This window comes from Oryza glaberrima, chromosome 2 (assembly GCF_000147395.1).
Source record: "Oryza glaberrima chromosome 2, OglaRS2, whole genome shotgun sequence".
Taxonomy (NCBI): Eukaryota; Viridiplantae; Streptophyta; class Magnoliopsida; order Poales; family Poaceae; genus Oryza; species Oryza glaberrima.
In genome coordinates this window covers 30,031,083-30,057,937 of record NC_068327.1, presented here as the reverse complement: position 1 = coordinate 30,057,937, position 26,855 = coordinate 30,031,083, and the positions used below count along the sequence as shown (strand labels likewise).

The 26,855-nt window shown below is 44.3% G+C and overlaps 2 protein-coding genes across 2 annotated transcripts; one reads left to right on the top strand and one right to left on the bottom strand.

Annotated features, from left to right (window-relative positions):
* Positions 1-11,004: 11,004 nt before the first annotated feature.
* Positions 11,005-11,779, top strand: LOC127763623 (uncharacterized). Its single transcript, XM_052288388.1, has one exon. It carries the CDS (start codon positions 11,030-11,032, stop codon positions 11,534-11,536), a length of 507 nt encoding a protein of 168 aa, XP_052144348.1. The 5' UTR covers positions 11,005-11,029; the 3' UTR covers positions 11,537-11,779.
* Positions 11,780-14,394: 2,615 nt separating this feature from the next.
* On the bottom strand, positions 14,395-16,546 carry LOC127761286 (RING-H2 finger protein ATL46-like). The gene has a single exon (XM_052285558.1). The coding sequence runs from the start codon at positions 16,051-16,053 to the stop codon at positions 14,863-14,865; it is 1,191 nt and encodes a 396-aa protein (XP_052141518.1). The 5' UTR covers positions 16,054-16,546; the 3' UTR covers positions 14,395-14,862.
* Between the last annotated feature and the right edge of the window lie 10,309 nt (positions 16,547-26,855).

Below are 26,855 nucleotides of genomic sequence, written 5' to 3'. Positions count from 1 at the left end.
CTTCTTGGAACCACCGCTACCAACTTCAACAGGCTAATCTGGAAAAGCCTGGGCACGCGTAAGTGTAAGACCTTCGCCTGGCTAATCATCCAAAACAGAGTCTGGACCTCTGACAGGCTGGCGACAAGAGGTTGGCCAAACGGTTCCATCTGCCCCTTATGTCGTCGGACCCAGAAAATAGCTATGCACCTCCTCGCAGAATGTAGATACACAAAGAGAGTCTGGGCGGCACTAGCGGAGTGGGCGACGTGCGAGCAACTAAATCCTAGCCTATGGCGGCAAACTTCAACGGTGCTAGATTGGTGGGAGGCTACCGCAAAAATACAAGAGACACCTAAGAAGGCACTCCGCATTTTGATGTTGTTGGTCGCCTGGGAGATATGGAACGAAAGGAATCGCAGAACCTTCCAACAGAAGGAGCTTTCAGCTACCTCCCTTTTAGCCAAGATCAAGGAAGAGGCCAAAACTTGGGCCTTAGCAGGAGCGAGAAGTCTTAATAGGTGGCTTTCTTTTAGTTAGCTCGGACCAAAGGTTCTAGCTCCTTTCTTTTTTTCCTTTCGCTTTGTAAAGTTCTCCTTCTCTATTTAATAAAATTGGCGCTCGTCGATTCGTTAAAAAAAAGAAGGTATCGACAATTCTTGTCAAGTTATGTCAGGGCTAATCGTTCGCTCGCCTATGTTACAGTGATCGTACTGTTATAATATGTAGTGCCTCTCTATTTAAGAGATAGACTAGGATAAGAAATCTAACTCTACTACTATTCTAAATACCTACACTCTCCGTCCCATAAAAATCCAACCTAAAAGGGGATGTGACCACTCCTAATCAACGAATCTAGACTTGTCACACCGCCTCCTGGATTGGTTTTTTTTTTTGGCGAGGGAGTATTACAATTCAAGTCATACTTTGTAACCAATTTGGTACTATATTTGATATAAACACTATTCAAAACAAATAATATCACGTATAATTTTATATTGATATAGTAAGAGAAAAATTACAAAACTATTGTGGAGGCTATAATAAAAAAAACTAGCACCTCTATCAAACCACGTGACCGCCAATGTATAAAAAAAGAAACTAGCATCTGACCTGTCGTCGCTTAGTGTGACCGGATGCCAAGATGTTAAAGGCGCATTACTTACCGGAGATTTTAGAGCTGGGATTCCAGATGAATTTACCAAGTCTAATCAGCATTTTTCTTCCCTTTCTTTTGACCAGGTGAGTCTGATAGAGTGATGGTGAGCTTGCGAATATGGTATGCCAATCCTATTCCTACGAAAAATATGAGGACTCGGCATTTGTTCCTCGTGGTTTAATAAGAGATTAGAAAAGTTCACGGTTCAATGAACCGGATCAATGCCTAATGCTCGCATCGAAAGGAGAAGGGAGAATTGCCAAATCACTTTGACTATCCTTTTAAGACTTTTCCGAGACCTGTGAAACGACAGTAGTTGCCATTGATGCATTGTTTCGCGAAAAATGGTTTTGGTTTGTGGCTTCACAGTTGCACGAAAAAGTCGGAAGTGACCACAGGCTGGCCAGCTCGCGGCATGCATGAAGCATGATGCATGCCGCGAATAATCACCGGCCATCTGCATCATTCAAGCTGGGCTTTCTGTAATCAAACATGTGACCCACTTTATCACGAAGTAATCACCGCTACATGGTTTCTCATACCAGAGGGGATGCGTTTAGGTCCACCAATTACAGGCGATTGATTAGCACTCTACATGAGGTAACCAGCGTAACATTTGTCATTCCAAAGAGGCCATAAATTGTTGTCAATTCAATTATTTCGGCCCAAGCACAGTTCCAGAGCTCTCAGAAAAAGTGGGGAAAACACCACGTTCTACAAAGATCACCGGAGCTTTCCCTGGACATGGACACGCACGATCGTCTCATGGCTACCGATCGATAGTCCATCTGATGAAACTATCTTTCGCAGCCCAGATGCCACCAGCAAAAGTCTGGACTTGGACAGTTGGACCGGTCAAGTCGTCAACAGCAACGGCGTACTCCCTCCCACCTGCATCTGCGTCGGATATGCACTGGACAGCACGGCCGGCTCAGAGATTCCAGACACGAGAGACGAGAGCTGAAGAGCGAGTCCTCTGAAGTCTCAGCTTGTGGTGGTGGTACGATTCAAAGGGCAGCGGCGACCGGCCGGCACGCATGCAAAAGCCATGGATCGTCCGCCAGAGCGCTCATGATGGTGTGTGTGCTCGGAAGGAGGAACAAAAGACGATCGAGACGGGTGGTAGCCTAGCCTAGCCCACCACCCCCATCATGGCGTCGCCTCCTCGACCATCGATGGCAAAAGAGAAAAAGGGTTCGATCGGCACGAAAGAAGGGAAGCAAAGGCATCTCTAGGCACAGCCCCGGTCGACAGACGAGCGCACCAGCCGCCGTACGATGCGTCTCGCTACACGCACGTACGGCATCTCGCGCGCTGCGCAGGCAGGACTCGCTCCTGTCACCGGCAGCATCAGCGTGCTCCGGCAAACGGGGGACGCACCGGCGAGGCCGCGAGGGGGAATTGGCACGGCGCTTCTGCCCTCTCGGCTTTCCTTTCGGCGGGAGGCATCGCGCGCGCAAAGCCGCCGCGACGTGGGGGCGGGCCATGCGCTGGCACACGCGCGGGCGAGGGGGGCCACGTACGAGAGTCTACCTGGCTGGCGTCACGCCACGCCACGCCACGCCACGGTACACGCGAAAGGTAGGCGCCGTGCAGGACGAGACGCCGTGCGCGTACAGCTGACGCGCAGTCATCTGCGATCTGCATGCATGCACGCTCCCTCTCTCCTCCTCCCTCGTCTTGTTCTCCGGTCGATCCATCGAAGAGGCTAAAAGGCTTTAATTGAGCCGGTCCGACCCACGCATCCGTCCGAGTCCGGCAGCCATCTGATCTGATCTGACGGTACGGTGTGCGTTGAACGATCGACGATGGCGTCTGACGCGCGCGCCTGACATGTACGCGGACGCGCATACATACACGTAGTGCCACGCAACGCCACGCCACGCCATGCCGCGCCATGATGCCATGCCCGTTTCCTCGTGTTAGCTTCCGCCGGACCGGCAGATTTAACTGTGGCGTAGCAGTGACCGAACCGGCGCCCCTGCGTGTGGCAGCTTCTGATCACCGTATCACGGGGCCCGGCCCCGCGAACGATCGATCCTGGAATCACCGGCCACACGCCCGTGTTCCGTCCAACCAAACGTAACCTCGTCACCATGCGAGAGGTGCCGTGCCGACCTGTGACATGTAAAATCAGCATCAGCTAGCTGGAACCTGATCGCCTAAACAATCTGGACGTTTTCGCTTGTCCCGGGTCAGGCTTGCATCATGGCCACACTATCCGGTCCTTGTACGGCGTGATCTATCGCCGGGGCCTCTCATCATCCCATGCCGCCAAACCACGTCTCCGTCACAGGCGTTGTGGCCTTGTACGATGAGATCGACCGGGGCGTGAATGCTCCGTGACACAGGGGCCTTCCCGTGTAATGCCAATGGGGCTCACTGCTGCGCCGAATTGACGGTGCCGGATGTGGCGCCAAGGCGGCCACTGCGCCGGTTTGGAGTTTGACGCGAACGGGTGGCCTCCAGCAGTTGTAGTCTCTGGAGCAGGATGGATCGGTGAGACGACGGGAGGGCGACACGTGGGCCTGCAGGGGCGACGGAGGCTTCAGCCTTCAGGGACCGGACAAAGCACCACCTCCATTTTGAGCTACAGTTTTGTGAGCGACTCCAGCGATTTCATGGCGTCTCGCACTTGGCACGTTGCCCTCGGTTAGACACCGAAAGCAACAGCGAAAGAGAACACACGTAGAAAAACCACGGGCCATACGATTTCTGACCTGAGCCGAAAGGCTTTAAAAACGGAAAACCAAAAATGTCAGCAGCGTTTACGTCGTGTATACTGCTTGTAGCAGGGCAGAGGTTTCACCTCCGTTTGCAGGTTGCAGCGTGCAGCGGTCGGTCCCCACGCCGGCTTCGCTTGCCGCCTCTTGCGCCCCTGGCACTTACTCCCCGTGTCCCCTTGTAATCTGTATCACCGGACGTGATAGCACAACCGCTCGAGCTGGCTGCCATTAATGTCCAAGCTACTGAACCGCGAGAGAAAAACTTAATCCTTTTTTCACCATGAGCTCCTCTGTCGAGATAGTCTGGATAGCTAATGCATCTCCTCCTCCTCGGGCTGTCGATGTCGACCCGGCCCGACAGCACATTGTTGCAGGGTGAGCAAAGGCCTACCGGGGCCTTCTCCCTCTCTCCGTCGAGCTTTCCGGGGAAGTGGACGCAAGCGTTCCGGCGTCCGTGGCTAACGAACGTCGCCGTCCTACGTGCGTCCATGCAGCTTAATTGAATGGCCCCCCCGACCGAAAGCGAGTGCCGAACTCGCGAGCGTGCCTTCACGCTAGCTGCCGCATCGCACGGCCCAAGTAAGGGGGACCTCACCTCACCTCACCTCTCTCTCCCTGAACCTGAACAGGGGGGACCATGCAAAACAAGCAGGATGGGGGCAGCAGGCGCCACAGCTTGAATGCATCGTTTTAACTCATTTTTTTTGGGGCACAGGTGAAACGCGTTGGGTTGTACACTTCTGATCCGCGTCCATGGAAGCATGGTGTCTGGACATGGCAACTTAAAACGAAGGCTCCGTGCTATAATTGACATGATCGCAGAGAGGGACAGCAACATCTGCACCACAGCGATCATGCTTGCTGGGACAACCATGCAGCTTCGACAGTTCGACTAATCCATCCATAAAACCCATCAATCGGCTTCAGGCATTCAATGAGGGCTAGCGTTCAAGCTCGATGATCAAACCAGCTGCCTGAACAAGACGCTACTAGCAGATTTTCTGAAGAAACTCAAGGCCCTGAACAAACCATCCACGCCTGAACACATGTAAAGGTTAGCTAGCGAAAGCACGCGTCAGGGCGCAGCATCAGGCAAGCGACCAGCTTTTGCAAGTTGCGATGCGAAGAATGAATTATTCTGTGCGTGTGCAGATGCAAGAAGACAAACCCATGCGGGAACAGTTGGAGCCTGTAGTGAGACAGAAAGAGGAGCATAGTGCCATGGTGGGTTTCGGTGTTCTCCACAACGGAGGCACATCCACTAATTTGTAGTATTCTATATGATGCCTGAGGTGAATATATGCTGATGATAATACAGCTCAGGTAGTAGGCCCGGTGCTGCAAACGTATGATGCGTATGTATTGAGCAAGAGGCAGGGGCACATACAAATACTGCACCAGATAGCAATGGCGAGAGAAATCAGAGAGCGTAAATTATGCTTCCTGTCTCTCACAAGTGCGAAGCAGCGAGTGGACACTAACCTTGGTGGCCACCTAGAGCTATCCTAGTACAAATATGTTTGCTTAAAAGGTGCATATCTCTAAGGTAGAGTACAAGATCACCTGGTAATTTATCAACTCAGGTGCTCTTTTGGTCGGGAGGATCCGAAAGCACACAGTGGGAAGTCAGCAAAAATACCAATAAACATGCTTACATGTAATGCATTACCTACTTACCTGATTTCTTTATCTTCAGGTCGATCCGTTGATGTAGATGATAGTGTGATATCAGACGGCAAAAGATTGCAAAATCTGCACTGCGAAAGCTCACACTTTAAGATGCATCAACTGCCGGAGAAAGGATCGAGAGCGATGTATGTGGATTTTTTTTTCCATCAATCATTACTTCATGAGTGACAACTGCAACTTTCCTAGCAATCGTTTGCTGGCTTAGTATGGAAATGCCGGCGATAAAATATGATTTGGAGGAAAAAGAAATTGCAACAAAGAAGTGGACCATCCACTGAAGTCCCAACTCTGTTTGGAAGTTAGTACGTCGAGTAATACTGCTTGATAGCATCTTCCGATCGAGGGACCAATCTCAGGAAGGTCCAAACGAATGCAACCCAAAGCCTAAAGTTCATTGTTTCTGCAAATGTCGTGTTTTAATCACAAGGTAGCAACCTAACTATTCCGACAATATGGATCGATGCTTATCTTTATTCACCTTCTATCATATCTGTATATATCACAATGCCGACAAGTCGGTAATAATATGCGTACCATGGAACCTGAACTTTTCTGATAAGTTTATTGCAAAGTTTTAGTTTGCATCTAATCCTCATACTAAAAAGAAGTGAAGGTAGGTTGCTTTCCCTCTCCTAATGAAAAAAAAAATAAAGAATAGGTTGTCTGAAATGCAGAAGGATCAATACATGAAACACGCATACCTCACTGCTATGCAGTGGAAACACCTTTGTTATGCATCTCCCATAGCCCAGGACCTCTCTGAACATCTAGAATCCTATATCCTTTGAAAGCCCGATTTCACCTAAAAGTTAGATCTTAGATGGAGGCATCACATGAGAAATCATTCTATGAAAGAGAATTAATGGAACTTATCAAATGCAAAAAAAAATGAAAAAAAAAGAGGAAGAATGTGAACAACACCTGTCCAACTGGAAATGCTTTACATCTCATGGAAATTGACACGAGCAAATGATCGATGATGGATCATGTCTCTGCTACAGATGCTTTCAACCATTGAAGATTCCTGCTTCTCCTACAAACATTCACTACCAGCTTAGATGGAAAGGCAAACTGTCAACCAGTGGATCATGCAAACACAGTGAAACAGAAAAGCTACTATATCGTGGGCTCAGTAAGTCAGAAAGATACACATCAACGTTCTGGATGGTCTGCATGGACAATCAATCTATCAAAAAGCTAGATAACAATTACATGCATGCAGCACAGCAGTACTGCCCATGATCTAGACTTATCTTTTACGCTATGCAGTTATTCCTTGAAAAAAAAGGCAGTACGGACCAATCTATCAATGATCAGAAATGACAAGCAAAGCATTAAAGTAATAGACAATCATTAGTTCACATTTTGAACAGATGTACTAGATATGCATTAAACGTACATAATCTTTTCTTGATTCTCATCTGTAACAACCTCTGAACAATTATTAGTGGAAACCTTAATTCTCTAAGCACGTATCTTCGTACAGTTCCACTTCAAGTATAGAACAGCTGCAAACCTTGTGACTGTACTCTGGCCGGCCCGGCGAAAAAAAAAAAAACCCTTATGACTGAACAAGCCCTGATTCATTTAATCAAAAACAGTAAAACCGAGTCCAAATCAGCCTCAGCTATGTTCCTCTTGCAGTTTTAAGAACAAATAACAGTTGCTCCAATATATCAGTACTGGATGTTAAACACTTAACGGCCATTTGCTTATTGTCTCGGTATTACCTGCAATATTGTTCTATAGAACTAAAGTAAGAAGGCCATATGGCCATATCATCATTTACGAATTTTGAAAGGGGAAGCTATGATCCTTACCTCAACCACATTATTCTGATTTGAGGTGCGATGGATTACCTGGTGGTCAAATTCCTTGATAAGCATAATTAATTCCAATCAGATTGATCCAAGAAAACCGATCAGCGATCTGACCGGTAACAGAAGCCAGAAGGAACATCAAATCCTGAGATAGCATGTACAAGTTACTAACTACTCCTAGGTAGTGGAAGATTGATGTGCTTCACTTGGAGATGATATGAGATAAACATGATGTCATGATCTTAGGAACAGGCGTCAGCAGGACGGGCATCAGGAGCCCTATAGTATGCACTCAAGAAAGAATAATATAGTTCGTAAACTATTTTACCTTGTTAACTAGAGAGTTGGGATCCTCAATTGCAAAAGTACTACGGAGTTCCTTTTTTCTAGCCAACGTGAAAATCATAACCAAACAATAAGCCAACAAAGTTCGAGATGTTGGACAATCCGTTCTGGCGATCTCCTTACTTGCGGTTGCGATCTGGCAATCTCCCGTCTTCTGTTACCGCCATGATCTCCCCGGGCTCCGGCCGCTGTCTACATTTGCAACTCGAATCCACTATCGCGGGAGAGGAGAGGGAGAGAGAACATACGCGCATACGGCAAATCACTGGCGAGTCCAGCCGCCGGGGTTTCGCCGCCGGTGAGTCACCAGCGGACGATGGCTAGGGCTTAGCAGTTGGGCTCGGTTGCGCTTTCCCGTGGAGTCGTCCGCCGTTTACTGGATCCACTTGGGTGGCGGCCCGTTGGAAGTTTCATGGTAGGCTTTCCGCTAGGGCAATCGGCTTCTTGTTGGGTTTGTCTCGGGCCTTGAAATCATGGGCCTCTTGCCGTCTTCTATAGTCCGTAACCAAGACCATTTTGGACGCGCTGCTCCGTCTCATCATATGGAACTTTCCTAGCGATCCTCTAGAAGGCAGAACAAACTCTAAACGCGGCCTAGGCGATTAGGATTTATAGGCGGGCCAGCGTTCATGTTCCGTGTGATATTACAGGATTCATGAAGTTCGTGAAATTTTCCTCCAAAAAGAAGTAAAGTGTACGGACGGGATCTAAACTTGTGCACGTGTATCATCTAGATTTCTGAACTCTTATAATATACTTTTGAATATCAAAATATCATTCAGGTCCAAATAGACTAGACCCATTCCATGCGCTACCGTGATATGCTACGTTGACGTCTATGTCTGTTGGTGGGATCCACGTGTCAGTCAAATAGTAAAAATAAAATTAAAGAGTGAGGGGAAAAAAGAATGTTTTGAAATTTTGAAAAAAAAAATACAAAGAGAGGAGAGGATATGAGAGAGCGAGAGGAGAAAATGATTTATTTATTTATTTAATATGAGACTAATATGTAGATTTCGCTGACACATATAAACCATCATGGCAAGTCACATCAGCAGATATATTGGATTGAAGCTCGTTTAAATCTATATGACACGCACGATAAATCTGAAATCCAAAAATAAATTTTAAAAGTTTAGATACCAATACGATATATCCACATAAATTTAGACACGTTTGCACTTTACTCTTTAAAAAAAAAGTTCGAGAAAAGGTTATGTTATTTTTCCATGCTTGTTAGTCACGTACTCTTCACGAGTCAGGAATGTCGTTGGGTTTGTGATCTCAAACTCTTTTTTGTTTTATTTTCAAGGATGCCGTTGAGTTTACGGTCTCAAACTCTCCTTTTTTTTATTTACTAGAAAAATTGCCCGTGCGTTGCAACGGGTGGAGACTATTTTAATCTTATTATTGTCATACGGTTTAATTAAGGTGAAATTTACTATGAGAATTCGTCTGGATATATATATTTGTATCAAACCATGTGATGCAATTAGAAGTCCGATCATCTCAAGTTAGCATGCGAGTTTTTTAAAGAGATTTCATATATGACTCATGTATTTCCAAAAGCGAACGAACTTAAAACCCGAGTCAAATACGGATTTGTATTTCTAAAAGCGAACAAACTTATAAACCGATTCTACACGGATGACGTACCAAAGTACCGGCAAAAACATCTTCAATTTTTATAATATTAGAGATTTATTTTTAACTGACTCCGGATTGCTTGAAAAACATGATTTTGGAGGAAGAGACATCATTGCAAATATTTTTTTAGAAGAAATTGTAAATATGTTATGAATTAAATACGGAACCTTGAGGTTAAAATTATACACCCCTTACCACTCCCCTGTCAAATGCATCTCCCTAGATTGTTTGAAAGCAACCGTAGATACGGTTCGCCCGTGAACTTGCAGCGCAGCGGGAGATCACCGCCCAAGTCTCCGACCATTTTCATTTCTGGCTTGGCAGAGTTCACATCAGCAATGGCACGGTACCAAACTTCAAGCATCGGAGCATACTTTATCCAAATTTGATTTTTAAATTTTCAATTGATTTCAGTCTTCAGAATGGCGGACAGTTCTTGAAAACCTGCAGAAATCGTAAGGTTGACGGCTAATCCATGACTTGCGCCTCAAAATGCTGAGGCGCAGGCGTTACATGCCTGATCCTCTGGCCGCCCAACCCCAAGTACCCAACACTTCCTATCCAAAAACACGCACTTTGCTTCCGGATGATAGCTGCAACAAACCATGAGCCCCACATATTGGACACTGCCTTGAAGGATCATATTATGTTGTTGGTTTGGTTTGACTGAGCCACGGCCTGGAGCAACCTGCTTGCTTAATCCTCTCGATAACACGGTTAACACCTGCGGATTGCCGTGGGGAAATGCTCGTCCTCTTTGTTTATTCCAGAACACCAGATCACAAATAGCCAATCATGTACTTCCTGTTTCGGCGCAAGAGGTCGCCTACCTGCACAAGTTCTGTGCAGCTGCCTGCTAGCTCCAGCTTCGTGGCCCTCGATCTGTGCTGTGCCCGCGCTGTCCATCCCGATCCTGTCGTTCAGGTGATCCCGTATTCAAGTCATCAATAGATTACGCCAATGTAAAAAATACGTTAAGACACTTTTAAATTGTAGGAATAAAAATACACAGAAAATTTGATTAAAATGCAAGGGAAAATCAAATAATTGCAAAACAAGAAAAAACAAAGAAAAACCATTGATTAGACCATAGGAAAAAAACGGAGGAATTTCGGATGAGAGTGATGAACTCAAAGAAAATTTTTCAAGAATTTCAAATGACAATAGGAATTTTAAAGATCCATAGGAAATTTGTTTTAACTTTTAAAAACTTCTCCTCTAAAAAAATTGTACTTTTACAACAAATTTCCTACAAAATTAAAATTCTTTAAAATTCATATTTTCTTTTCCTACTAATCAAACGGGCCTTTTTCTATCTAGACTGATAACGCAGAAATGACAGTATTGTATTCACTGCGAGGTGCGAAAAGAATATTCCATAATATCATGACTGGATAAAGTTGTATGAAAATATTTTAATAAGATTAATGGCGTGTTAGGGAGTAATGGAACCGGAGAAGTAAGCGTAGACCGAGTTTTAGCGAACGTTGCGAGAGGCGGGCGGCCTACAAAGTGGGCCCGCGTTTCCCGGCCCACGTCAGCCTGCCGCGCCTACCGTTGACTCTCCCCAGCCCGAGCCGAAACCACCACCTCCCCAATAAAACCCACGCGCGGACGCAGCGCCCGCAAAATCGCAAATCCACCCACCCAAACTCACGAATTCGATGGACACCGACCTCGGCGGCGGCGGCGGCGCGTCGGGGATGGACGAAGCGGAGGCGGCCTTCTTCGCGCGGCGCGGGCGGCGGTGCTGCTGCTTCCCCTGGCCCTCGTCGGCGTCGTCCCACCAGCGGGTCGGCGGGGCGGAGGAGGAGAGCTGGTGGCAGCGCGCCGTGGACGCGGTGCTCAAGGTGCGGGAGTGGTCGGAGCTGGTGGCCGGGCCGCGGTGGAAGACCTTCATCCGGCGGTTCGGCCGCGGCGGCGGCGGCGGCGGCGGGCCGCGGCCGCACAACTACGGCCGGAAGCTCAACTACGACGCGCTCAGCTACGCGCTCAACTTCGACGAGGGCCACGGCGCCAGCCCCGAGGGCGACTACACCGGCTACCGCGACTTCTCCGCCCGCTTCGCCGCCCCGCCGGCCTCCGCCAAGTCGTCCATGGACCTCGGCGGCCGCGACGCCCCGCCGCTCTTCAACCCGCCGCCGCCCCACGACGGCGCCGGCCGGGCTTGACCTCTCGTTCCTCTCCCCCACAATCACTTCACCGGATCAAACGAGAACACGGCGTCCTGTCCTCGATTTGCTTCGGGTTGCAATGTCGTGATTTGGTGAGAAGCGAGATCGATCGTTGCTTCGGTTCGGTTCCCCTCTCATCTTCTGTTTCCTTCAATTGAGTTCGTTCGTTACTGTACAAAAAAGAACATAGATTTGTTTAATTCGTCCTCTGTCATCGAATTGTCGCCGTGAATTCGTCGATCGTGTCGTGCCACAGTTTTGTCCCGATTGAAGCAAACACGTTTGAAGTTTTTTGATCGATCAAATTTTACTCCCTCTGTTTTGCCTGGAAACTTGCATGAATGGTAAGCAAGAGGAATAATCAGACCTAATTCCAATCCAAACTCTGCAATCTGAAATCATGCCGTGTTCCAGCTGCGAGTGATTGCGACCCAAGAATTGAATGTGAGGAGACCTTGGGAAAGAGCCGTGCACGTTGGACTTCTGGTCCTACAAGCAACTTGAGACTAGCAATAGCAATGGCTGCGGTCTTGTTCCCATCGATCCTTCCGTGTGACGTCCACTTGTTGCTGAGAATAGCTTCCCATTGCCTCTCACATTCCTTCCTAACTGGTAACTGCGGCTGCAGTTGCGTGATTAAAAGGTGTCTATTTGTTAATCACGGGAATTACGAGCTATCGGTTCAGATAATCACGGACCATGGTATTGAATTCCAGGCAGGCAATCGTGATTGATACTAATCATATCTAACTATGAACAGGTAGGTACTCGCTGAGCAATATAGGATTATTTGCGTTGCATCAAATCATACCAGAAACAGTTTGGTGGATTGGATATAGTACTACCACTTTGATCATTTGATGTCTAATAAGAGTGCCAGCTCGTAAAGCCTACAGACATTCACAGCTACTCCAACCATCCAATGGATCATATTGATTTGTTACAAAAACAACACGGAATCCATGAAAATAAAGATCGAAGATATAGAGTATGATAACTGTGAGCAGAAGCATATCATTTCCTTATTTCATCCTATCTTTGTCTTTACCCATACGTTACATGCATGATTCTGTTGCGTTCAATTGGTCACGCTATGATCTGCCCATTTGAACAATAATTTGTTTGTTACAGTCAGTAACATATGGAATATTTAATCAAAGAAATGCGCTTCCAAAAGAAAGCAGAATCCCCACTTCACCTGGGACATGATTGCTGAGACCTGAAGCCCGTGGTCCCAATGTTTGTACAATGATATGTACAAGTAGAGTCTAAAACTTGCAACAAGAAGGAATATTTGCATGAATTGACCAAATCTGGCTTTTCCAAGGAACCATTCTCTGAACAGCTGGTAAACGATGTACTACTAGCAAGAGATACAAAAGAAAAAAAACAGCGGCTACTGGAACTGCTGTAAACAATAGTTCTGCCGAATCGGCATCTCGCTATGATTGCAGTAGTTGCCTGCAGCATTTGGTACTGGTTGAACACTAATCATTTGCACACCAATGATTTTAGTAGCTCAGATCTCAAAAGCAAAACGCTGGAAATCTTGTCGGTAGTACACATATTGTTTAATCAGTGTGGTGTGGGTGTGTGAGGGCTGGCACTTCTTCATTGCTCTGTGATTAAATATGCTAAAGATGAGAGACTTTATAATTTAGTATGGCACTATACAAGTATTGTAAACCACTAACAGCTCTCTAACAGCTAGTATCATGTAATATAATAATAACATGATAAATATCAATGGCACTCAAAAACCTAGTCATCACCACCTGGCGCAATAACCAAAAGCTGAAGCTATTTTGAGTTGGAAACCTCGAGCGATAAGCAAAAGCTTGGGCACAAGCAGGATTGACAAAAGACAATGGTTGCTACTTGTCTGATATTATCAAACAAATAGCAGCGGTAATAATGAGTTTTTAACGGACAAGGAAGTCAAAGGAAAAGAAAAGGAGGAAGGACATGACCAACATTTACAACAATGAAGGGTTACACCTTTCAGAGTGATGAACAATAGATATCACTGCAATTTATTGACATGTAAAATACTGCAAATCCCAAATAGTTACCATTGGTATAATGGAAAATATTAATTGAAAACGAAGGTATCTGGCTTTGAATAAAGGGTTTCAGACTTATCATGGATGAAGAAAGTTATCATGGACGAAGAAAGCTCATGGAATGCTTTCTGCGATGCCAAAAGAGAGAAAAAAAAATGTGGTTCTACCATGCAAGTTAAGATATTCTTGAAGATGGTATTGTAAAATCCAGAAAGCATCTTTTAAAAGTAAGAACATTAATCTCTAAGGTATTTATTTGGATTTAAATATTTAGTACATTGCTAAGAGAATGCACCCTGAGTCATGCAAAGGCCCTCCATGCATCTTTCTGGTTACTTATCAGGAACAACAAAGTAAAAGAAAAAAATTAACTTCCAGCAAGATGTAAAAACTATATAGTTATTTACCATCAGTCCAAATTGGTAGCTAAAGCAAGTTAGAACTTCAATCCTCCAACAATTATGATAAGACGTCCAAAAGTGCACTTTATAATGATATTATCATTCAAAAACAAGATGTCGTTATAGACCCTTCTTGTTCAGAAACATATGCCTTCCTATGTTTTGAAGAAAAAAATGCTCACAATCTTTCCTTCCATATGCTCTACTTTTTAAAAATTTCCCATAATGAATTATCATGCACATGCCTATATTGTTATGCTAGAGATTGAAATAAAATTTATGTATGAGGGAGTAGAAGATAGTAGGATACAGGCACTGAAGCACATACATCTCCACTGCGATATGTGAGTTCTTTTTTTTGGGGGGGGGGGGGGGGGGTACAATGAAATGACTGATGGGTTTACTCAGACTATATGCAATCATCCCAGGAAATTGCAGGTCGTTAATCAGAGGTTTCTCCTTAAATGGGTACTCCTGCGACTTAAATCCCAGATGTGACCAAAATGTCCAAAGGTGACACTAAGGGAATATGTTCTATTAGTAAATTGATGATGCAAGCAATCTGTGCAGTTGTCTGGTTATTACATCGCAGCACAGGTTCCTATTTGATGAACATAATAAAAGGAAACTGAGTAATCTAGAACACCTATTATCATATACTGATACAAGAAACAGTGGAAAATGCATTAATCCTGAACAATCACAAGCAGGGTGAAATATGTAAGCCTGTCAAAAATTATCTTTCGATGGGGATGGTCATTCTAGTGAAAAACATACACATGTGAAATTAGACCAAAAGAATAGCTATAGTTAAGAAATTCAACAACCAGCACTACAAAAGAAAGAACTATAGACAGTGTCACATATTTGACTTATCTCCAGTAGCATCTCTCTTCATCCACGGAAAACTCGCCGTTTCTGAGCAATTGTCTGAACCAGCTGGCAGCTTGCCCTTCACATTAGACCACTGCCAAATCTTCGACATGGAGAAGCTCTCGCCTTTACTCTTTGCACAAATCCTCTTGCTCTCCATAATTTCAGCATTGACAGAGCTTATGCCAGTAGCTCTTCCCTTCAACCTGCTGCCCACGCCATTTTTGTTACGACCTGGCTGGAGAGCCACTCGAAGTTCAGAAGCCCCAAGAACATATTGGTAAGTGCCCATGGAGAAGCACCTCCTCGTATCCAAGCTGCTACTGCTACTCTCCCCTGGTTCCCTACTCACTATACCAGCTGCATTGCCATTGTCAACACCACCCACACCAGTGTTCCCGACATTCTTGAACTTCCCAAGCCTTACAGGAAAAACTCTCTTCTCAGTTACTGTCTGTTCCTCATCCATGGGCTTCTTCTGCCTGGAAGATTGGAATCCATCCTCGCATTCTTCCGACAGCCGGCCCTCCTCCAACCTCTCATCAAAATCAAACATCAGGCTCTCTATGGTCAATCCGGGGACATAGAGCGTACCACGGCAAAGCGGGCATGTCGAATTGGACAGCAGCCATGTATCTATACAATGCAGATGGAAGGCATGGCCACACACCGGCAACAACCTGAGCCTGTCCTCACCGTCGAACTCACACAAGCACACTGCACAATCAAACGGCTCCTTGTCACCACCAACAATGTCACGGTAGGCAAACACCGGCAGCGCGTCGATGAACGCCTGGTCGAGCCCAGAATCGTGCAAGTGGAACAGCTGCTGGAGCTGCCGGTCCATCGCGGCGTCCCGCCCGACATGCCGGCTGTGCGGCGACGGGGCGGCATTCTCGGCTCCACCACGGCGGTGCTGCTTCTTCATCAGCAGCCTCACCAGGAGGTGGAGAAGGCCGGAGATGAAGAAGATGACCGCAAGAATCACTATGATGAACAACACCGCGGGGCTAATCCTCCCTCCATTACCACCGCCATCTGCCGTCGGCGGCGGCGGCGGGGGTCGGGTGGTGTACGCCGACGAGTCCCTGACGACGGCATGGATACCATGGGAAGGAGAGCGATAGGCGGATAGAGGTGCGAGAGATCTCAACGAAGCTGCTACTGCGGCAACCATCTCCGGCAATCTCGGATTGGGAGGAGACACCCACAACTCATCGAATCAGACGTGGGTGAGGAAGAGAGGAGGGTTTGACGAGGTTAATCCTCCTCCAACTCCCAAGATCCCCTCCCCCTATCAGCGCAAAACCATCGCAAGAAGAAACCCCCCCACCCCCAGCAACCAAAATCAGCAGCCGAAAGGATCCAAGCTCCCCCACCTAAAAAAGGCCAAATTTGGTGCAACGCGGACGACTCCAAAGCACTAGAGCCCAAAACCGGGCGCGCGCGCACTTTCGTGTGTGGAGCCCCGGATCAGCACATCGGGGGAAGGGAGGGAGGGACGAAGCGGATGGGGAACAAAGCACCCAAGAATTGTGTGGTCGGTTGGGTTCACCTCCGAATTCCTCCTGTGCGATGAGAGAACCAGGCGAGGCGAGAAGGAGAGGGACGGGAGCGGTAGCTTTTGGCTCCGTGTTGTGTTGTGTTGGGCTTTGGGTGCGCGTCGCTTTCGGCCGCGCTAGCTTTCGTCTCCGTGGAAAGGAGGACGCGAGCCCCCCCGTGTAGGTGTAGCCGCCTCGTTCGGTTTCCGCTTTGACCCGCGGAATCTCAGCTCAAAAAAATCATCAGCGCCACGCGAAAAGACGAGAAAAATTCATCCGATCTGCTCTCAAACTCCCAGATTCTGCTCAAATTTTAAACGTGGACGAAAATTTGCAGTGCGAGTGCAGGGACAGATCAATGGAGCACTGGACCGCTATCGTTGTCGTCCAACCTGTCGACAAAATTAAGAATTCTGACCTTTGTTTGAATCTATCGGGCAGTTCGTCGCTGCGAGAGATTCAGACACAGGGGGACAGCGAGTTCACAACAACAGTTCTGCATGGGGCCTCGCTCTGTGTTGTTTAGCACGGAGGAGGGGGGACCAGATTGGGCTCGTGCCATGTGAGTGAGTCTTGGCATTTGTTCGTAGCAAGTGTATGCGCCAGTGACATCGCTGTGCGGCACATGGCCATGCAGATGAGTGTCCTGGAACAAGTAGGCGGCAGCACTGTAGTCCTTTGTCTGGTGCAGCTGGGACTCCAGCAACGGTACGGGAGAAATCAGGATTGAAGTAACGAGTCGCGCAGAATTAGGCCCTATTTAGTTACTAAATTTTTTTTCCCAAAAAGCCACATCAAATATTTGAATATATGCATGAAGCATTAAATATAGATAAAAACAAAAATTAATTGCACAGTTATGGGAGAAATCACGAGACGAATCTTTTGAACCTAATTAGTCCATGATTAGCCATAAGTGCTAATGACGGCTTAATTAGGCTCAAAAGATTATCTCGTGGTTTCCAGTCGAGTTATGAAATTTTTTTTTTTAATTTGTGTCTGAAAACCCCTTCCGATATCCGGTCAAACGTTCGGCCTTAATAGTTGGAATCACTCGGGAGTATTTGGGAGGGAATTGGAAGATCTAGTTCGCCACGTCATGTGTTTGATTAATTACTATAGCTATGATTTGTTGTAGTTTCTTAATAATTACTTTCTAACTTTGTTACAATCATGATTATAACAATTTATTGGGCAAAAAAAATTTGACATCCTTGCCCAGCACGAGTTATAACAAGGGTAGACGTGACTAAACAACTCTTAAAGTGGTCTAATATATCTATATTCCTAAAATGAAGTAGTGCTAGTTGCAGTAAATTTGTTCCTGTCTACCCTGTTTTCTTTAAAAAAAATTATCTCTTGAACTCCTTGTTTTTTTTTAAAAAAAAATCGAATCTTAATGGATAGCCATGTATAAAATCATATAAGGTCAATATTCCCTATAGCGAAAGGATACAAAACATATATTAAAAAGTACAATTTAATTTACTGTAAACAATTTTTTTTGTGCCAATAGCAAAGTACGGACATTTAGTTAGTAAATTCTTAGAAGTATGACAGAATATAAACATGTTTCATATGTAAATTCTCGTGACATCCAGAAATTTTAACTATGTATAATTGTACCACGGATAATCTAAAATGGTATAATGCTTATGTTGTTCTGCAATTGCAAATAATCATATAAGGGGAAAACTATATTTAACCACTTAAAAAATGTGGTTGTGCTACTTAAAACCATAAAATATGATACTTACTACAACATGGCCAAGTGTCTAGACTCCACCTTGAAAGAATCTTTATATCGTCTATAGGGTAGTGAATAGGTATTTCCTGAAAATTTAAAACTCTTTTACAGCGGATTAGTAGCACTCGGAATCTCTAGGCCTAGGAGATCGGAGTCTCCGAGATGACAGGAAAATACCCCCAAAGGGGAACAAGCCATTAACACAACTAGTACATAGAAAATATAGCAATAATGGATGTAAACTAGTAGAAAACAAGATACACAAGCTATCACAAGTAACTCGCAAAAGAGATATCTATCAATAGCACAAAAACGGTAAAAGAGTGCGAGGAGACAAATGATTTGTTCCCGAAGTTCGGATTCTCCTCCGAGAATCCTACATCTCCGTTGAGAGGCTCCAGGGAGCCAGATCTCACTTGATCCCTTTCCTCACCAAGCTAGCAATCACAAGGAAGACTAGGTTTCCAAGCAACCACTTAGGATTAGCAAGTCTTTAAGTGACCCCAATGTTTGTTTAGATGATGAGCCCCAATCCACCGGTGGCACTTGCTCTACCAAGCATAACTCTTTCCTTGTTGAGATGAGGGAAACCTTCACAAACTTTCCGTGGTTCACCACATGGTTGGAAGCTCGCCGGGTGACGCCTTGTCGTCAAGGAGGGTTGACCTCCAAAAGTATTAAACACAATCGAAGATTTGCTTGCTATGAACTTAAATGCTCAAAGTAGCTCTCAACTTCTATTCTCAACCTCTCTCTCAATCCCAAATCCTTATATTCTCAAATCCCCTTCTCAAATCACACTCACAAAAGAGTTCTACCACAAAGGTATGATATCAGAGAGTGGCTCTTTGGTTTTGGATGGTTCTACTCTTGTCCAAAGTTAGAAACCATGGATGGAGGGGTTCAAATACCCGAGCTCTAAAGAAAATAGTCGTTACTCATGTTTATGCGCATACCCCGAAGTCTCCTGGATTTGGCCTGGAGCCTTCGGTCCACCCCAAGAACTAACTGCTAACACACGGGAAACCTTCTCAGGTGCATGGATGTTATTTCCAGAGCCTCTTGGAAGCCTGGCTTGCATAGGCCCGGAGTCTCCAAGTCCCGGCCCAAAGCCTCAGGGAAGCCTTCTTGAGTACTCGAAGTCTCATGGCCACCTGACAACAACCAAGAAAAAAAATGTGTAACTTCTTACTCCGGAGTCCATTTTCGACGATCTGATTGATACACATAATCAATAGCTTCAAATGGTCTCCTACGGCCCGTACGACAATGTCTTCACTTGTCCTTCTCCACCGGATTCGGTTTGTCGATGCCAAGTCCCTTGCTTGCCCTTCATCACCACACGGTCTATCATAGCCATGCTACGCTTGCGCTTCACCGTATTGTCATAGGTAGCCTTTTTATACTCCGCGTGTTCAGGGGCCCTTTGGATCAAATAATTTTATGCAGGAATTTCATATGATTCTAATCCTATAGGAATTTTTCCTATGTGGCCATTTGACTCAAAGGATTGAAGCTTTTCAAATCACATGAAATTCCTATGGAATGGTTCATTGCATATAGATCTTGGAGGAACTTAGCAAGAGCTCTAACCTGTTGGAATTTTTCTTTTGAGTCTATTTCTCTCATCCGGTTCCTGCATTTTTCCTACAATCCAATCAAACGACCATTCCCATGTTTTTCGTATGTTTTGCAGTCCTCTGTTTTACACCTGCATTTCCTATCAGAGTATAGTGTTTTTCCTATTCCCCTGTTTTTTCAGTACCGCCATTCAAAGGGGTCCTCAATCTTGTAGCTTCTTACACCATCTTCATTTTTGTTATCTTCAACCATAATAGTTATCTCTTTCAACATGTCCATCAACTCATTATGGGATCTCATCAAACATCTCATTGATTCCCAATATGTGAGGCATCATCTGTCTTGTCATCAGTACATAATCCTATTACTTGATCCTTACATATGAGCCATCAACCTTTTCACTTGATGCTAAAACATAACCTACCATCACAAACTCATAGTAAAGGTTAATTCCAACAATCGTTATCATTAATCACCAAAACTCGTCCCAATACAAGGTTAGATGACTTGATCTTTTCATGCCTCACAGAGACGATTAGTTAATTTACCGATTAATATGCTACAGTGATAATTCTAATTAACGGGAATGAAAAAAGAGAGAGAAAGAGAGAAAGAGAAAAAATGGCGTTTTGGGAGGGCTCTGGCAATTTCAATGGCGATCTCCCATGAGTGTCGATGGTCACACCAGCGCCTCCAGGGGGCTGGGACTTCTCTCCGGGGGATGCTCTCCGTGATGAGGTGTCTCATCATTTTGGTCTTCCAGTGCATTTCCCTTCTTCCTTTAGCTCTTCTCCTTTTCGTTTGGTGGTTGATGTTCCGCGATCCAACTTTCGTTTGACTACTTCTTCAGTGGCTCTTGCATTACGTGTGGCCATTGGTGGTTCTCCTAGTGGTTTTCAAGTTCATCATCTGATTGATCGGTGTTTCTCTTTCTTGGTTTGCTCCAAATCTATTGGTCTCTGGATTTATTCTCTCAGGTCTTATACTTGTAAGGACTTTTGCATTCGTTTCTTCCTTTGGAGAGATGGCGGACCAAATTGGAGAAAGGAATTCTTTTCTTGGCAGAATGAGCAGGATGCTGAATGGACTTTGGTTAAGAGGAAACATTCTTCTTATGCAAAAGCGGCTTCTTCTTCACATAAAGATGTGCCTGTGTCTTCAGTTTTCAGCCGTTTGAAGTGGCCCCTTATTTCTTCTTCTTCTTCTCCGGTGATCGCCGGAGCTGATGTTAACAATGTCGAGAAAGGTACGCAGTTGGATCCATTTTCTTTGGATCATCCTCGGAATTCAAATTTGATTTGTTTCCGTTGCTTGGATCCGGGTCATTTGGCTCGATTTTGTAAGTCTGCTGTTCGGTGCAATCTTTGTTTCAACTTGGGCCATATTAGAAGGTTGTGCAGTAAGGCCCAAAAGTCTGTTTCATTGGGAAAGTCTAATCTTGTGAAATCTAATACTATTGCTAAGCCTGCTGGTAAGGAGGTTGTTACGAGCATTAAATCTGTTAGGCCTATGGCTAAAAAACAATGGGTTAAAAAAGTTATCCCTTCTTGTACAAAAGACGCTCCTTCTTCCTCTCTCCAGCTAGCAAACTCAGCACCTCAATCCAATCTGCAAGCTTCAATGGCGAATACTAATCCAAACCCTTTTCGGTTCCTTCGTGCGGGGCAAGTTGTGCATCAAGGAGGGGATCAACATCTTCCCAGAGTCGATCTTTCTGCTGCTACAAGACCTCCTCGGCAACATGAACAGTATGTTTTGGAGTTATGGGATGATCATAGGGTTCTTATTACTAATTTTCTTGAGCAAGTCCAGCATTTTCAAGTTAGGCGCAGTTTCCCACATGGTTCTGCTGTTGGGTTGTTTAAGATGGGTTCTGCTGTCATAAGAGATTTGTTGGTTTATTCTCCGCCTTTTGTCTATGATGGCATCCACCAGGTCTGTTTTGTTCGCCATGATCAGGGCCCTAATTGGCGTGCTTCTCCGTTCACTAGGAAGGGTTGGTTCCTACTGCTTGACTTCCCTTTGGATTATATTAATATGCAATATATATGTCTGGCTACTTCCACCTTTGGTCAGTTAGATTATTGGTGGGAAGAGGATCCCATTAAGGGCAGAGTCATGCTTAGAGCAATGTATAAGGATGCTGATTCAGTTCCTAAGAAGATTGTCTTGCAAGATCCTACGGCTGGGGCTGGTGAATCCTGGACTATATCTGTTTTTATTCTTAAAGGAGAATTTGCAGACATGTTCCCGCCAGATGAAGACCTGCCTCCAGTTGGGCATAATCCCGGCAATGATGGGGACAGTGGTGATGATGGTGGCCCAGATGATGACAATATTTGGCAATTTGGCCCAAATGTGCATGTGGAAGAAGATTACCCTTGGGACCAGGTTGCAGGGCAGGTCCATGATGATGCAGAAAATTTGGATCAGGCTGTTGATAACATGGGCCAGGTTGTTAACAATGACAATTGGCAGTTAGTTACTGTTGAGCAAACGAATTTGGGTTTATTTTCTGACCTTGCTTCTGCTTTCACTCAATTTGTTCATCAATAGTCTATAAATTTGATTCCTTCTGCTGTGATTAGAAATGGGTTAGTCTCTCTGCCAAGGGGCCCGCCAATTGTGGTTTGTTCTTCTGCTTTGTTGCCTGTTTTGGACGATTTTCAGGAGCATCATCTGTTGCTGGAGCCAACTCCTTTGGCTGTCTTGCCCCCTGACAACCCTCTACTTCCTGATAACCCTTTTGATATGCCTTCTGATGTTGTTGATGTTAATCCAAGCCCTGTTACACCTAATTCAAGGATTATCACGAAGCTGAACCCTGTTTCTCCCTGCAAAAGAAAGAGGAAAATGGTAACCCCATTGGTGGATTCTTCTGTCAGGAGAAGTGGTAGACTGTTAGCTATCAGAGATGGGTTTAGGCAGGAGTTAGCTGAAGATCCAAACATGGGGGTTGGTAAGCCAAGAGGGAAGGCTGTCAGAAAGCTTAAGCAGTTGGCTGATGCTAGTGGAGTGGTATTTCCTATTGAACTGATTCCTTCTGAGGATCTCCATTCTGATATTTCTATTGATAATTCTAGTGATTTGTCCACTGTTATCCCTGCTGATTGTTTTGTTGATTTAATTCAGAGAATTGGTTTGGACATGTGTGGTGCTTCCCTGGAGGAGGTGTCTTCTGTGGTGTCAATGTAAGGTTCTTCTTCAGCATTGGTCACCAAGCCTATCAGCCCAGTTAATAATGATTAGAAGTTTGTGCTGTTTTTTGTTGCAGCTAGGCTGCTTTGGACTTGTCTGTTATCAGCTAGTGTCCTGTGATGTTTTACTTTTGTCAGACCTTATGGTTCCCATGTTACTCTATGATATTTGGGCTTTTCAGTTGCAGTTATTGATTAGATTATATCCAGTCTGGATGTTTTATTTTATCCCTGTGTTTTAAATGAACCCTTCTTTAAGAAATTGGAATGTGTTATGCTGGAATGTTAGAGGCATTAATTCTGATGATAAATGGCTTGCTATAAGGAATAAGGTTGAGGAAAGTGGTTGTGTTATTTTTTGCCTACAGGAGACAAAGAGGAGCAGTCTTGATCATTCTTGTATTAGGAAGCTTGCTCCTAAGCGTTTTGATAAATTTGCATTTTCACCTTCTAGGGGAGCTTCTGGGGGTGTTTTGATCTGTTGGAATAGCTCTATTTTTACAGCCTCAAACATTGTTATTGAGAGTTTTGCTATCCAACTTACTTTTACTTCTACTCACTCTAATCTTTCTTGGACCCTGGTTACTGTCTATGGGCCTTGTGCTGGTATTGAGAGAGACAATTTTTTAACCTGGCTTCATGATCTCCAAATTTTGGATGATGATCTCTGGTTACTCTTAGGGGATTTTAATTTCTATCGGTCAGTCCTCAACAGGAATAAGTCAGGTGCAGATATGAATGATATTTTCCTTTTCAACGAGGTTATTAGTGATCTGGGTTTGGTTGAACTCCCTATTAAGGGCAAAGCTTTTACTTTGAGCAATATGCAGCAACAGCCTTTACTAGAGCAATCAGACTGGTTTTTCACTTCCCCCAGCTGGACACTGTCTTTTCCCCACACTTTGGTGAAACCTTTGGCTAGATCCATTTCTAATCATACACCTTGTGTGGTCCAAATTGGAACTAATATTCCTAGAGCTAATGTGTTCAGATTTGAGAATTTTTGGATTGAACATGAAGGTTTTTTCGACTTGGTTCAGTCTATCTGGGATAACCATGGTTCCTCCCATGATTCTGCTAAAAATATTTCTTCAAAGCTTAAAGCTTTAAGAAAGGGACTAAAAAAATGGAGTAAGAATCTTTCCAGACTCCAGAAGCTTATCTCTAACTGTAATAATGTTATCTCTTTTCTGGACAGTATTGAGGAATACAAAGATCTTTCTTTGTTGGAGTGGAATTTCAGAGTTTTATTAGATCTAAGCTGCTTACTTACTTAAGATATAAGCAAGTTTACTGGCAAAAGAGATGTACCATTAGATGGGCAAAATTTGGGGGAGAAAACACGAAATTTTTTCATGCCATGGCAACTGAGTCCTACAGGAAAAATTCTATTGCTTCCTTGATAGATGTTGATGGTACTATAATCTCTGATCATGAGGGTAAAGCTCATGTGGCTTGGGATACTTTTAAAGGCAGAATGGGAGTTTCAAATTTTGTGTCTATGCCTTTTGATCTCTATTCTTTAATTACCCCTCAAAATGGTCTGGAAGTTCTTGAGGCTCCTTTTCCCAAATCTGAGATAGATAATCTTGTTAAGAATCTTCCAACTGATAGAGCTCCTGGGCTTGATGGTTTCAATGGACTTTTTATGAAGAAATGTTGGCCCATAATTTGTCATGATTATTATAATCTTTGTCAAGATTTTCATTCTGGGTCACTTGATTTAAACTCCTTGAACCACTCTTTTATCACTTTGGTCCCCAAAAAGTTGACCCCTGAAACCATAAATGATTACAGACCTATATCTCTCATGAGTATCTCTCTAAAGTTTTTGACAAAGTTGTTGGCAGATAGATTACAAAAGGTAATCCTTTCAGTCATTCATCAGAACCAATATGGTTTTCTTAGAAGGCGGACCATACAAGATTGTCTTGCTTGGAACTTTGAATTTCTCCATCAATGTCATCATTCCAAAAGAGAGATAGTTTTGTTGAAATTAGACTTTGAGAAGGCTTTTGATACCATTGAGCATGAGGCCATTTTGCAAGTCATGAAGGTGATGGGGTTCACTGATAAGTGGTTGAATTGGATTCAGAAGATTTTCTCCTCTGCTTCTTCATCGGTTCTTCTTAATGGAGTACCTGGAAAAAATTTCCATTGTAAAAGGGGGGGGGGGGGGGGTTAGACAAGGTGATCCACTTTCCCCTCTTCTTTTTGTTTTAGGGGCTGATCTCTTGCAGACTATTCTCAATAGAGCTTTATCTTTGGGGTTGCTCTCTAAGCCCTTTCCCTCCAATCAGGATCAGAATTTCCGTATGGTTCAATATGCAGATGATACTCTCTTTTATGTTAAGGCTAGTGGAAGAGAACTCTTTACTTTGAAAGCTTTGCTCCAATATTTTGCTCAAGGCACTGGTTTGAAAGTTAATTACCATAAATCCTGCTTAATTCCTATAAACATATCTGATGAAAAGGCTGATTTGCTGGCTGGAGTGTTTGGTTATAAGGTTGGTTCTCTTCCTTTTACTTATCTTGGGCTACCTTTGGGAACCACTAAGCCGAGGGTAATTGATTTTGCCCCTTTGGTTGATAGAGTTGAAAGAAGGTTGTCGGCAAATGCTGCTTTCCTCTCTTATGGTGATAGACTTACCTTGGTTAACTCAGTTTTTTTCCTCTCTGCCTACATATTATATGTGTACTTTTTTGTTGCCCAAGACTGTAATTGACAATATTGATAAAGCAAGAAAACATTGCTTGTGGAGAGGTTCAGAGGTAAACTCTAATAGAAAGTCGTTGGCTGCCTGGGATAAAGTATGCAAACCAAAGATGAAAGGAGGTCTTGGAGTCATTAACCTTTCAATCCTAATCAGGCTTTACTCCTAAAGTTTCTTGATAAATTTTATAATAGGAGAAAGGTGCCTTGGGTTGACCTCATATGGAATTCTTACTACTCAGGTTGTGCCTCATTTTTCAACCTCAAAGGGTTCTTTTTGGTGGAGAGACATTTGTAAGTTGATGGATTTATTCAGAGGTATTGCCAAATGTTCCGTGGGTAATGGTTATTCTTGTTGTTTTTGGGAGGATGTTTGGTCTGAAAATCCACCATTAACCTTTCTAATGCCTAGGCTGTATTCTTTTGCAAATGACAGAAATGTTTCTGTACATAAATATCTCTCGACTGATATGTCAGATAATTTGATTCTTCCTCTCTCACAGCAGGCTTATAATGAATATTTGGAACTGACTGAGTTTCTCAGCAACATCAACTTGTCTCATGAGAATGATGTTTGGTCTTACATTTGGGGTGGCCTTAAGTATACCTCCCAAAAATTCTATGCCCTCAATTTTAGATCACTGCAGCCTCCGAGGCATTTCCTCTGGTTATGGAAGAGTAAGGTTTCTCAAAGGTTAAGGTTTTTGGTTGGTTACTTCTGATGGAAAAATTAAATACCAAATTTATGCTTGATCATAAGCACTGTGCCCCTCCCAATTGTGATCTCTTTTGTTTGCTTTGTCAACAGAGGTGTACTGAAACTCTTGTGCACCTCTTCTTTTGCTGTCCTTTTTCAGTAGCCTGCTGGAATCATATTGGCATCTCATGGGATTCTTCTCTCAATTTGGAGAACATGCTTCTGTTGGCTAAAGCTCTTTATCCAGGAAAATGTTTTATGGAGAAATTTCTCTTAGGTGCTTGGAATATTTGGAAGCAAAGGAATGGGTTCATTTTTGAGGATAAATTGCCTTTGTTATCTTCCTGGAAGCAACTTCTTAAGGGAGATTTGCTTCTTTTGCTGTTTAGGCTCAATGCACAAGATCAAGATGTAGTCAGGGACTGGATCCGTCTGCTGTAATCTCTTTGTAATTTCATATTTTATTTTTATTAATAAAATTATTCTAACAGCGGGGCCCTCCT

Excerpts from the sequence above, each read along its gene's own strand:
- LOC127763623 (XM_052288388.1), top strand. The coding sequence starts at position 11,030 with ATGGACACCGACCTCGGCGGCGGCGGCGGCGCGTCGGGGATGGACGAA.
- LOC127761286 (XM_052285558.1), bottom strand. The coding sequence starts at position 16,053 with ATGGTTGCCGCAGTAGCAGCTTCGTTGAGATCTCTCGCACCTCTATCC.